The sequence below is a fragment of the Mucor velutinosus genome (genome assembly GCF_035048745.1).
Source record: "Mucor velutinosus strain NIH1002 chromosome Unknown tig00001563, whole genome shotgun sequence".
Classification (NCBI taxonomy): Eukaryota; Fungi; Mucoromycota; class Mucoromycetes; order Mucorales; family Mucoraceae; genus Mucor; species Mucor velutinosus.
The window spans coordinates 3,772,088-3,784,952 of NW_027041904.1; the positions used below are offsets into that span (position 1 = coordinate 3,772,088).

Below are 12,865 nucleotides of genomic sequence, written 5' to 3' on the forward strand. Positions count from 1 at the left end.
GTTATTTCCCTTGAGTGTAAAATAAGAAAACCCCTTTTTTATTTTTAATTGGCTTCACCAATGAGGAAATAGCTGATTTCTGTCCCGTTTGAATGACGCAGATTTTACCATAGAACAGATGTAGAAGGAAATGGAAGATGCATTTCTATGGGCATTTGAGATTTTACAGTGATTCAATCCCGGCTTCCAATTTTGGTAATTTTGTAGATTCCAAATCAAATCTTTTCGTTTGATTTGAAATTGTGCCTTGATCTACGTATATATAACAGAATGCGGATCATCATTTTGGCCTCTCTCTTTCTTTCTCTTTCTCTCTTTTTCTCATTATCATTGAGTCTATTGTTGCAGCCATGGATACAAGATTTACGTTTGCAGAATTATTAACTTCTCCGATTCCACAGCATCACAACACTCATGGTCAAGAAAAGTTAGATTATTATTACTACAATCCATATCAGCAACATCCGCATCCAACACAATGGGGCGCTATGCCTAATTTCTATACCCAATCCGTAGTTCCACCACCAACACCTCAGCCGCAGCCAATGCAACCAATGCCATCGTCCTCTCCTCCTCCCTTGTTACCTTCTCCATCACCGCAACAGCCTCAGCAACAAAGAACTCGGGGACGCCGAGTATCAAATTTACCTAACCAAGGTCTTCGCATGTTTGCATGTAAATCAGAAGGATGTGGCAAAGTTTTTAAGAGATCTGAGCATTTAAAGAGGCATGTTCGATCTATTCATACCATGGAAAAACGTAAGTAGAGCTCCTGAGTAGAGGCACAAAAGATTAACCGCATGCGATAGCTTTCAAATGTCCATATCAGAGTTGTAACAGGCGATTTTCTCGATCAGACAACCTGAATCAACATATCCGTATACACAGACATTCAAAATCATCACTTTCCTCTTCTGCTTCTCCTCCCTCTATATCCAATTCCTCGTCTACTACAACTACAAACAACTCTTCTTCATTGCCATCCCTTTCTCAATACAACAATTCTTTGTACTAAACGTAAATAAATTTAAATTCAAGCAAGGCCATACATTGCATATTGAAAAGACAACCATACAGCAAAATTTTATTTCAAACCCTATTGGCAAAAAAGAGAAAAGTTGTTCTTTGTATGTCGACACTACGAGCCAAACCCAAATATTGGGATCTGAACGCATCTCACATTTCTCAAAAACACAACAAGGCTGATTTTGATATTTTATCGCAATTTATCATCTCGAGAACACAAAGGTATGGGCTGTTTGTCAAAAGCATGCAGCTTGAGTTTGTTTACATCTTCTTGAACTGATCTGTAAAACAATGATGGTTCCTCATCATGTCCCTAAACCGTTATTTTCAAATTCTAACAGTAGGCAACATTTTCCAGGACATTTCCTATCAGTGATTGGGCTTTGGGATGCCCTATCATTTAATGATATATTTTTCGTTCAGCGACTGTAAGATACAGAAAGAAACATTCAATGTAATACAGATGCAATGTATATGTATGGTTCATTAACCAATGCAAATAGAGTCAAACTCATAAAGTAAGCATAAATCCACCCGTTGCAAGCGACAGGAGCAGTAGTTATTTTCTAGCTCATTAGCATATCAGCATTAAGATGAAGATGATTTGTGGTAGTATATTGGACCATACTTTTCTCATAGCAAAGCTAAAATAATCTGTTGCGATTGGTTAAGAAGGCACTAAAATACTCGCATTTTATGATTTGGTAGACTATTCGTATTTTCGACATCACATTTGAAGTCTAAATGCATTTAGATATGAAGTCTAGACCATGGCATGCATTTATTTTATATATGGCGATCCTTCAACGGTATTGATTTTATTTCACAAATAAAAGGGAGGCTATTTGACAGTGAGTTTATTTCAATGTTTGTGGGGGTCTTAAATTAAGAATGAGACCAGCTTAAAGAGGAGATTTCATGAAGGTGGGGGGGGGGGAAGCATAGGAGCAAATGAGAGGAGGGGTCCATAATGCTGGCGGTATGGGGTGGACTGCTTTCCAATACCTTCTTTTTTGCTTATCCATCAAACTAAACATATTCATCTATGAATGAATCATCACATAACAAGCAACAAAAGCAACAGCAGCAGCAAAACGCTCCACCACCAACAGCAGCCTTGTTGACAGCGGCAGGAGGTGCATTTGGAGCGGGCCTCCTTGGAGCGATTTGGTATACCAAAAGAAAGCAAAACCAACGAATGCAACAGGAAATCGCACAAGGTGTAGTGCCAACTGCACCTACTCCTCATCATTCACCACAACCTTATATACCACCTAAAATGACACCCGCTGAATATGCAATTGCGAAAAAGGATGCATCATTGTATGCTTTTAAAACATTGGGATATGGTACATTACTGGCATTTGGAGGTGCAGGTTTGTTAGCAACTGCTGTCGGATGGTGGTTAGACGTTAGAAATGTAAGTTTCGGTCATTGCGATCATTGCTTCAGGAACGGCTGACGCGATTATGTATAGTTTAAGGAATTTTCTGACAAACTCAAGATCATTGTGCCAAAACAAACCTCAAAGCTGAGACAAATGTTGGGAGGAAAATCACTAGAAATGACACAGGAAGAGCGGGATGAATTGGACAGTATTGACTTGGAGGATAATTGATTTGGAGAGAGATAATTTAGAGTAATTTTATGTGAATACAAATATAGTAAATCTCCATAGACATCAGTAAACGCTTGTTCCGAATCCATTACACTAAATTGTGCCCCGTGTTTTTGTACGTTCATTGCTAAAATGATTGATCCCTTTAGACTGCTCAACTGAAAAACGGAATCAAATTGTTTTTTCCTCAGATCAAAGACCACAGGCATCCGCTAGACATGCTGAATAATGCCCATTGATCTTCAAAGCCCCCCCTCCAAATTACTGCTTCACAAAGGATTACATGATGAACGATACAATTGAATATGTGACAAGGATACCACAAAAGAGAACAACTGTACTACTGCGTCTAAAATATGCTTAATATCTAAATGTAATACATGTTGATTGAGTTTGAGTCAAAGATCAGGGGCTCTGTAAGTTTTGCTTTTGACCTGCTTATCGTACATTTACATCAGGCACAAGCCAGCGTCTATCGCCACAGCTGAATATTGATCGATGCGCACATAGGTGGTCGTAATACAGATGTTTACACATTCACATGTGTTTGATCGTTTGCTGACATTTCCAGTTACCATATTGTCATCGTTCACTATCACATTTCAAATGTACCCGGGCTTGAGGAGAACGTTTGTATAAAGTGATCATTACATAAAAAGAGAGTTGAAATGCGCCTAACGTCATCCCCTGATCAAAGTTAAACCATTTTAGTAACAAACAGAGGAAGATAGTGCCTTAAAAGTCATTTTCTACACTATTTTCTGTGGATGATCAATCTCAGCAAGTTTAAAAGCCATGTCTTATCAATGTCGGTCTTAAATCCTATGCAATTGACATCTTCTTTATGATGATAAAAAAGAGCGGCGTTGAAACGACATGGTAAAACGTAATTAATCAACGAGCTGCCTTTATAATAACAACACTAAAATCACATCTAAACGTCATTGATCCGTGTAGAGGACCAAAGAGGGGGCAGGCATCTGGAGAGTATAAATACGCATGTTTCTGCTCTTTTTCTAAACATACAATTTATACACACATAACTAATTATAACAAAATGCAACAACAAGGTGAACACTTATCTAGAGAATGGGCCCTCTTGAAGGATCCCGTCCTCCACACTGAAAGACTCGAAGCCATTCGCTCAAAGAAGGGTTACATTATTGATATGGATGGTGTCATTTATCATGTAAGTATGCCAACATTTGGCAAGGGAAATCATGGAAATGTGATACTAACCTTCTGTAAAGGGTACCAATCTTTTGCCTGGTGCCAAGGAGTTGGTCCAATTCTTGCAAGACAATAACAAAAAGTACCTCTTCTTGACCAACAACTCTGCTCCTACCCCTCAAGAATTACAGCAAAAGTTGCATCGTCTCGGTATCGACGTTGGCGCTGAACATTTCTTCACTTGTGGTCAAGCTACTGCCCTCTTCTTGGAATCTCAAATGCCCTCCGGAGGTACCTGTTATGTCATTGGTGAGCCTGGTCTTGCTTATGCTCTCTACGAAAAGGGTTTCTACATGAACGACCACAACCCTGACTATGTCGTCTTGGGTGAAACCGCTGCTATTAACTTTGAAAAAATCACCAAGGCTGTTCAATTAGTCCAACAAGGTGCCAAGTTGATTGCTACCAATTTGGATGTTGAGACTCTGGATTCTCAAGGCCGCAAGATCCCCTCCACTGGTGCTTTTGCTGCCTCCATTGAGTTGGTGACCAAAACACAAGCTTTCTACTGTGGTAAGCCCTCTGCTTTGATCATGCGTTATGCCCAACGTGTCCTCGGTTTAAGCAGATTGGAGACCTGTATCATTGGTGATCGTATGGATACCGACATCGTTGCTGGTATCACTTCTGAAATCGATCCCGTCCTTGTCTTGTCTGGCGTCACTCAAATGGATGACTTGAAGGAATTCGCTTATGGTCCTTATCTCATTTTGGGTGGTGTTTATGAGATTCCTTCAGATGATGAAAGCCATCGTGTCACTGAGGAAGAGTTAGAGGAAGCTAGCAGAAGAGTAAGTTGATTTTTGGTCTTGGTATTGCATGAAGGGTGCTGGATTACTTACATTTTGTTCGCTTATAGGCCTCCTTGTTGTAAATATAAAATGGCTTTGTATCATATCGTCCAATCATAATTTCCAATTTTTTTTGTATAAATAAACTATTTTTCTAAAAATCTGCTTCTGCATCTTTCTTTTATTTTCATTTATCTTGTGCTTGCTAGTTGGATCACTGCAATGTCGCAAAATTTACAGCTGCTTCCACTCCAATCACTTACTGAAAACCAACCTGGAGTTGTAGATACTCTCAAAGCCGAACAGAAGCTTGATGTCGATGAAATCAGGAAAGCCTTCCAGCTCACCAAGCCAAGTTTCAAGCGCACAAAAACTATGTCTTTTAATCCTTTCCCCATACCCGCCAATGACTGTATTCCAACCATGGCGTCTGCTGAGCAAACAGAGCTGTATGAATCACAATTTACCGGCGTACTTTGTGGATATCTGAATAATCAAACAATTGGTGATCTTTTAAAGATTTATTCCTTCTCAAACAAGCAAATCCCAATTGGTAAAATCAGCTTTTTAGGTAGTTTCTTTCAGAAAATCACAGCCAAAAACATTGTAGGTTGCTTTGTTTGACTCTTGTTGACATTTCACTAATCTCACTCTATTTCCAGAGTCTGGATGTCGTAATCTTATGCAGAGACTTGGAAAGCCAAAACTACCTTCTTACAATTCTCCAAGCAATCAGCCTCAATTGTGGTCATCTGACCTCCTACACTGACAGAAGAGAAACATACGGCGTCATAGTCAAGATCCGTAAAGCAAACAAACCAGTAAGTGTATTGAATATCTTACATGCTGGTATTTACCTTTCGTTGTAGGTCACCCCCATCAAACAAGCAACCCTTGTGGATCTAGTCTTGGTGTACGATTCTGCCGTATGTGTCCAAAATCGCGTCTTGAAGCAATTTAAAGGTATCGACTATGAGCGCCCTCTCATTGCTTATATTACTACCGTCGATTCTGCTGATATTCGATGCTACCATAATCCCACCGCGCACAAGCAGTACAGCTGGATCACAAAGTATAAAAACGTTCAGGACGCTCAAAAAATTTTTCATCAGGGCAATCGTCGTGCAGAACGCCAGCATTTCTTTGCTTGGAATGACTATGTAGCTACTGAGGTTGCAGAATGGGTGGCATTGAAGCAGAACGTCCCCTACCAATTCTTCCGACCAGGCAAGAACCACCCGGCACTCAAGGCATACCGTAGTTGGGGTGGTGGTCAGCCATTGAGTAATACTCCCTGCAAACCCAATACTACACCTGTCCTTGCCAATGCTCCCAAAGCACCCAAAGCCCCCAAAGCCCCCAAAGCCCCCAAAGCTCCCAGTGCAGCCAACGCTTCCAATGCTCGTGCTGCTACCGTTAGTCCTGGTGCCGCGACAAATAGCAAGAAGAAACAAAAGATGAAGGAGGGAGTGCAACAGAAAGCTGCTGCGCCTTCTTCCTCATCCAATGTTGCTGGCTTGCCTGCTGTTGCTTCCATCAGTGCCGCTCGCTCAGGTCAACCATCCGTTCAACCCCCCTTTTCGCCATCATCATCACCCACTCCTATGCAGATTGATCCTGTGCCATCAGTTACTTCTGCCTTTGCTGATGTAGAAGATGCTGCAAATGCTTTGTTAAGTAACGCTGATAGCACTGATCAAATCGCACAAAACCTTGATTATGTCTCATTGACATCTCTCCGTCAGACTCAGGATGCTTCTAGTGGTGGAAAGCGCACAAGTGAACAGGTAAGTTTTGTATCTATACTAATGCATTCTCTTTTCAGCATTCAGATGAATTGATTATCTGTGTAGGTATCGTCAGTTGAGGTATCAACCCCCACAAAGAAAACAAAGCTTGACGCCAATAGTTTCGTGCCAGTCTTTGATTTCAATTCTATACTTGATGAAGCTATGCAAAAGTTCGAAGAGCAAATGAACAGCCTTAATACTAAGATCTAAATCAAGCTTCATATATACAGCCTCTTTTCTAGTACCTCCCACCCCTCTATGTAATGTATTCCTCGCTGTACGTAGTATATAGTATTGTACAAAGTAAAATTTCTCCCTCTCTCTATCTCTTAACTAGTAATAAGCATTAGTGACAAAAAAAAATCGAGAGCTAATGCGTCTATTGGAAGCAATGGTATTGCTTATTCTGACTGGAGTGTATATCTGCAGATACATTATGCAGTCTGCTTCACTTTTGGAGAGCTTGCGAAACCTAAAACAACAATGGATCTGCTACATTACAAGTCGCTGCCTTTGGAAGCTGCTTAATAAACATATTTTGGCAGCTCATTGCTATGGAGGGATAGAATGTCAGTGCTTGATAGAAGCTCGTCATGCAAGAAACTCTAGACATTCTATAGTTTCACTAGTATATACGAGACTAGCCGATCTATCTCGCTACGCTCGATGTTGGCGTCGCCCTGCGTGCCTTGGCCGAAGATATTTTAAATCAGATATAATGAAATTTTGATGTATCAAGTAGATTTTAATCAATCAATTATTATTGGTTAGTAAAAGAAAGGTTATATCAGAGCCAGAAGGAGAAGAGGAGGTATCTCCCTCAGCACCCTTTTTGCTTACACTGATATCAAACAAAGCTCATTATTGAAACAATATAAAAGAAAATTCAAGCTTTATGTAGCATTTGTACACTATAATCTCCATATTCTGATAATAGAACTGCGATATCAGTCACTGTTGCTGATACTCTTAATAAGGTGGTGACATAAAGCTGCTCATGTGTAAATACAGGACTTGTGTAAGATCTACAGCGACTTTTTTGAGGTATTGTCATTGTAAAAGACACTTTTATGAAGCAAAGATTCACAAAAAAGTATTTGCGCCAAGCACTTGTCCTTTCAATTCCATGATCCCCATTTAACCAGCATCGCAATCATTACTGTCATCAACAGAAAGGAAATTGGGTCAGTCAGTAGTAATGCCACCAGCCAAAATTTATTCAAGCTCAGTATTTCCTTTTTTATTCAAGAATGGACAGATATCGTCTTTTTTCGACTTCTTTCATCTATTTCGTAATATTCGACTATATAAACTGTAATGATCACCCCACGCTTTCTAATACATTCTTGAAGTACTTTTCAAGGCGCTTCCAATGATGCAAATCCTAATAGGTGTTTTGACTGAACTTGTTGAGCAATTTGATAAAATATGAAATGAGGTTTTTAGCCAAAATGTCAAAATTCTGCATATGAAAACCTCATAAAAGTAGTTTCAGAGGTTGCTTTGGATCGAGAGAAACATTTTGATTTGATATATGCCATAGTAAAAGTCTTTATTTTCAAGGCGAAAAATGCGATCGTTTGATTTTTGATGAAAACCATGAGGGATACCTCATGCTTTTTTGGTCGATTTTGGTTGATTTTTGACGATCCCAAAAAAATTGCTTGAAGGTGTCAGTAAGCAACCGCTAGATGAGAGAAACTGTTTAGTGCTACTTTAGCGGTCTAAGACTACTTTTAACGTGAGAAATCATGGCTTAAATGTACCCAGTTCTTGCTGTATTAGACATACTCTTGACTAGAAAAGGGTAATTACAGTATACTGCTTGGCCGTATATGAAGTATCTTACATGTATACGGATGTGCAACATCACATAAGAGTTGAATCCACATATACTGTAATATGAGGGATTTTCGTATGTAAGTAGATAGTTAAAACGAAATCAGCAGTGTTTCAATAAAACGAGCAAGGGCAATTGATAGCGCGAGCTGCAGCTGTATAGATTGGCTCTCTACCTTCGCTTTGCTTCGGTAAGGGCCATCCATAGTGTTGAGTCTGTAGCGGTTGCGGACATTCAGTAACTCAGCAAGAGTCGGATCATGATTTACATTGTTTCTCACTGTCTACATTAGGACATTAGGTTCGACACAGAAGTGAATCATATAATCGATTATGATGGTCTCTGATAGTGAAGGATAATGATGGCTACAGATCGTATCATCATGGCTGATTGAGCGAATTGGATTCTTCAATTGACTGATATTAGATAAACATGATACGATGTATTGACTCAGTTAAAACAACAAGATAGATTGATGATTCATCAGTAATGATCTCTTATAAATAGGATGTGTTTGAATCAGTTAATAAATCTTTGAAGTTTTCGTATCTGGTTACTTTTTATAGTCTTCCTTTTTTGAAATCTATCTTAATTTGTTAATACTGTATCTTTGAATACAACACATAGTGTAGACAGACTTATATATAATAGCATCTCCATGAAAGAAAACATATTTATGCAAGCAAATATATACAACGCAGCCGAATTTTACAGTTCTTTAAGCCTTCATATCTTGACATGTAAGCCTTTTTGAGCCACGGGAATGATGCCAAACAATTGTACTCGAGTAGTAGTAACTTTCTGACGCCTTTGCTCAACTTTTTTGGGATCGTCAAAAATCAACCAAAATCGACCAAAAAAGCATGAGGTATCCCTCATGGTTTTCATCAAAAATCAAACGATCGCATTTTTCGCCTTGAAAATAAAGACTTTTACTATGGCATATATCAAATCAAAATGTTTCTCTCGATCCAAAGCAACCTCTGAAACTACTTTTATGAGGTTTTCATATGCAGAATTTTGACATTTTGGCCAAAAACCTCATTTCATATTTTATCAAATTGCTCAACAAGTTCAGTCAAAACACCTATTAGGATTTGCATCATTGGAAGCGCCTTGAAAAGTACTTCAAGAATGTATTAGGAAGCGTAGGGTGATCATTACAGTTTATATAGTCGAATATTACGAAATAGATGAAAGAAGTCGAAAAAAGACGATATCTGTCCAATCTTGAATAAAAAAGGAAATACTGAGCTTGAATAAAATTTGGCTGGTGTGGCAGACTGGCAAACTCAATACCCTTCTAATCATGAAGGCAATCATAAGATGATTGACGAGGATCTCATTCATATCAGTCTATAAATTATCCTTTTTTTTAAATTGTTCTCATGCATTTGTTTAAACATATATTATCACAGAAAATTGCACCCGCCGCTTGATTATAGTCCTCCTGCTGCTATAGTTAACACGGAGCAAGTAATAAAAATCTTTAAACTGAAGGCAATAATAGAAAGTAGGTGGCGAACTACATAGTCATACTTATAGATATGCTATTTTTTTTTAAAAAAAAGTCTTGCATCTAATAACGTCAGTCCACCGAAATACTTGTAAGATCAACTTCGTTCCTTTTTGAGGCTTCGAACGTGTATAGAGACGATAAATTTATTATGTTTTGCAAATGAGTTGTTTTATTTGTTATGGAAGAGGCTTTTGGATCTTTCAGAGGAATTCATTTGTATTAGTGTATATCATTCATAGAGCAAATTTAACCATGCGACTGATTTCAACGAGATGATTTAGTAGCCATTAGTAGAATTGCTACTATTGGAAGAGTAACCACTGTCAGACTCTCTCTTGACTTTATCCATGCGTTTTTGATCAAGGATGATAGTTCCAGTAGCACCACGATTAGGGTCATAGAGGTCATGTTGAATAGAACTCATGGCAGCAGCAGCTTTGTACTGAGTCTGGTCCTTGATCTTGTAGTTGAAGCAAGAACCCATGCGATTAGATGGAACCACGATGGAATCAATATAAATATCCCATGGAGCTACCAAGTCTTGCACAAACTCAATAAAGTTACTACGCTCAAGCCGAGGATTATATGCCACTTGAATTTCTCTTACGAAGCCTGCGACATCTGCTGTCAAACGCCAATAGTTGGTTTGCAATGGGCCCCGCTCAGGGGGATATGAGGCATTGTAATAGGTATAGCACATTGTGTGTTGCTGATTCCTTTGGAGTATGTATGAAGAAATAAAAGGACAAGAAAGAATATATTGAGCTTTGCTTGAAGCCTTTTATAGAGCCTAGCGCCAATGATATAGATCTCAAACTTCATGCAATTGGTGAGACAAGTATTAAATTGCTGTGAGAATGATAAACAGCAAGTTTCAGGATATCTTCAAGCACCTGATTTCAAAGACAATAAAAGAACTTGCAATATTCGTCCCTGAAAAAAAAAAGCTATCTTGGCTGCGGTTCGGAAGAGGCTACTAGACAAAGTTTGTTGTGTTTTTATTGAGGGTGTTGCACGAAACAAGCCTGATTAGCAGAGCTACCAAGAACATACCATACAGTAAATTGATGGCGATGATTTAACAATGGTAGACGCCAACGAGGGTCAGTGCGCTTTGCACCGAATACTCAAATTATCTGCCAAGTTCAATCGAGATCGAGCAGATAGGGAGTTGATCAGGAAGCTGCAAGAACGATTCCTCGACGTCGCAGACCACAGTAGCGTAGATACAATGCTTTTGTGACAAGACATAGACTGTTAAGGTATATATAGGCTATTGAACTATGTTTGATAGATTCACTGACACTATCAATCAGACGTACAAACCGTAACCATCCAGTCTATGATCTTCCGCAAGGCACTGTCTACAGATTGTAGAATCGTGATTTGTCTACATGTCTCAGCATGATTTAGAGCTTGACATCAGTCCGTGTTGGTCAAGGCATCCCTCCATAATTTCGTCTCCATCAACAAGAAATGATATAATTCAGCCTTAAGGATTATCGCTCTTCGCCCAAGGGATACACCAAGGGTAAGTATGATGTGGATTTAATGTAATTATCATGTTACCAATTTTTACAATCTTTTTTTTTTTTTTTTTTTTTTTTTTTTTAAAAAAAAAAAAGAAAAAAAAAATTCATATAATTTTGTGAAATTTTGAAATAAAAGTGTATATAAGCAGACATTTAGCTAATCTGATTGAGGTGGTTGAAGGTATTTTTTAGGGACATCTGTAGGAAACTGTAGAGGCTTATAGTAATAATCGTTGCTGTATTCATATATAAACCACTGTGTTACTTGCTGGGCAATGCTGTCGTTCCAGATCTTGAATTCCTCGTCTGAAAATATAGTGAATTCTTGTTGAAATATTGGAAAAAGCTGGCTACTGCGTCCTGCGAGTACTTGCTCATGATGAAGCCTATCTAGATTCAATCGGTTTCTTCTGGCGTATGTGAGAAAGTAGTTGAGGAAATCAAGTTCTGGTGTTCCAATTGTGCATAAATGAAGGATGGCAGGATTGCAGTCAAAGGGTATGGCGAGAAGAGCATGACCGAGCCTTGCCCCAACCAAGTCGGCGTCATACGTCAAGACCATATCAGAAAGAGAGACCCGGCTGAGTTGTTGATCAGGAGCAGACTACATGAAAGAAGAGATGTGTGAGTGCCTTGAGTACCACCTACTACACAGTGCATTTACTCGAATGTGAACAGTGACACCACCAACCCAAGTTCCTTCGGCATGACCACCTCGCAAAGACAGACTGTTTAATCTGAGAACCTGCGAAGAATTGTAATGGTTAATAACTTTGAGCAACGCTGTCTCCACGTCAGCATTGGTTGTGATGATGGTAATCATGGTATAGCCCTATATAAATGACGGGTTAGTATCGCCTCATTGCTCATTTCAACAAACACTGTATATCCAAATCCTTTGTTGAAACAATTCTATATTATGCTCGGCATTGATACAATGGTTCATCAAGAATCATATAGCTTACAAAGGCTTGCTGCTCAATTTGTCTCAAGAGCTCCACAACGAAATACATTTTGCCGCATAAACATTCTTTCTCAGGACTCAAGCATGTATTTGAAGTGCTCATTTCTCCAAAGGCAAACTTGTCAAATTCTGATATCAAAGCGTCTGCTTTGACAGAACAGTTTTTTACGCCTTCGAGTTGGATACTATGACGCTTCTTCTCAACACTGAGCACCTGAGAAGAAGATGGGCAAACAGGTATACAGTTGACAGGAACCATGGTTTCTTTCATGAAAGGTAGAGTCGTCATCTCTCTCTTTCTTTCTTTTTTTTTTTTTTTTTTTTTTTTTACTCAAAACAAAAGAGAAAGACGACAAAACCTGTTGATTGTATATAGTCTTTCAGTATGTGACCGATTTGTGGTGGAATTGTAATCACCATGATTGGGTATCTCGAGAATCAGGCACCGGCGAGTTAAGCATGAAATTAATGATCTTAGTAAAGAAACGGCATGAATTTGGTATCCATGGCAACATTGATGGCTCTAAGGAAACGCATATAGTATCATCAGTAATA

At 38.9% G+C, this 12,865-nt stretch overlaps 6 protein-coding genes across 6 annotated transcripts; 4 read left to right on the forward strand and 2 right to left on the reverse strand.

The window, feature by feature from the left end:
• Positions 1 to 350: 350 nt before the first annotated feature.
• On the forward strand, positions 351 to 1,015 carry utp13 (U3 small nucleolar RNA-associated protein 13; the record flags this gene model as incomplete). Its single annotated transcript, XM_064829101.1, has 2 exons — positions 351 to 759; positions 810 to 1,015. The coding sequence occupies 2 exons, from the start codon at positions 351 to 353 to the stop codon at positions 1,013 to 1,015; spliced, it is 615 nt and encodes a 204-aa protein (XP_064686303.1).
• A 1,056-nt stretch (positions 1,016 to 2,071) lies between these two features.
• ATC70_009875 (uncharacterized protein) lies at positions 2,072 to 2,644 on the forward strand (the record flags this gene model as incomplete). The annotated part of the gene is made up of 2 exons (XM_064829102.1): positions 2,072 to 2,446; positions 2,504 to 2,644. 2 exons carry the CDS (start codon positions 2,072 to 2,074, stop codon positions 2,642 to 2,644), a joined length of 516 nt encoding a protein of 171 aa, XP_064686304.1.
• A 1,057-nt stretch (positions 2,645 to 3,701) lies between these two features.
• Positions 3,702 to 4,748, forward strand: SUL2_2 (Sulfate permease 2; the record flags this gene model as incomplete). The annotated part of the gene is made up of 3 exons (XM_064829103.1): positions 3,702 to 3,833; positions 3,895 to 4,665; positions 4,734 to 4,748. The coding sequence occupies 3 exons, from the start codon at positions 3,702 to 3,704 to the stop codon at positions 4,746 to 4,748; spliced, it is 918 nt and encodes a 305-aa protein (XP_064686305.1).
• Positions 4,749 to 5,040: 292 nt separating this feature from the next.
• ATC70_009877 (uncharacterized protein) lies at positions 5,041 to 6,665 on the forward strand (the record flags this gene model as incomplete). Its single annotated transcript, XM_064829104.1, has 4 exons — positions 5,041 to 5,271; positions 5,328 to 5,486; positions 5,535 to 6,452; positions 6,519 to 6,665. 4 exons carry the CDS (start codon positions 5,041 to 5,043, stop codon positions 6,663 to 6,665), a joined length of 1,455 nt encoding a protein of 484 aa, XP_064686306.1.
• Positions 6,666 to 10,091: 3,426 nt separating this feature from the next.
• Positions 10,092 to 10,514, reverse strand: SEC61_1 (translocon subunit; the record flags this gene model as incomplete). Its single annotated transcript, XM_064829105.1, has 1 exon — positions 10,092 to 10,514. The coding sequence occupies one exon, from the start codon at positions 10,512 to 10,514 to the stop codon at positions 10,092 to 10,094; it is 423 nt and encodes a 140-aa protein (XP_064686307.1).
• A 989-nt stretch (positions 10,515 to 11,503) lies between these two features.
• ATC70_009879 (uncharacterized protein) lies at positions 11,504 to 12,581 on the reverse strand (the record flags this gene model as incomplete). The annotated part of the gene is made up of 3 exons (XM_064829106.1): positions 11,504 to 11,950; positions 12,011 to 12,178; positions 12,312 to 12,581. The coding sequence occupies 3 exons, from the start codon at positions 12,579 to 12,581 to the stop codon at positions 11,504 to 11,506; spliced, it is 885 nt and encodes a 294-aa protein (XP_064686308.1).
• Between the last annotated feature and the right edge of the window lie 284 nt (positions 12,582 to 12,865).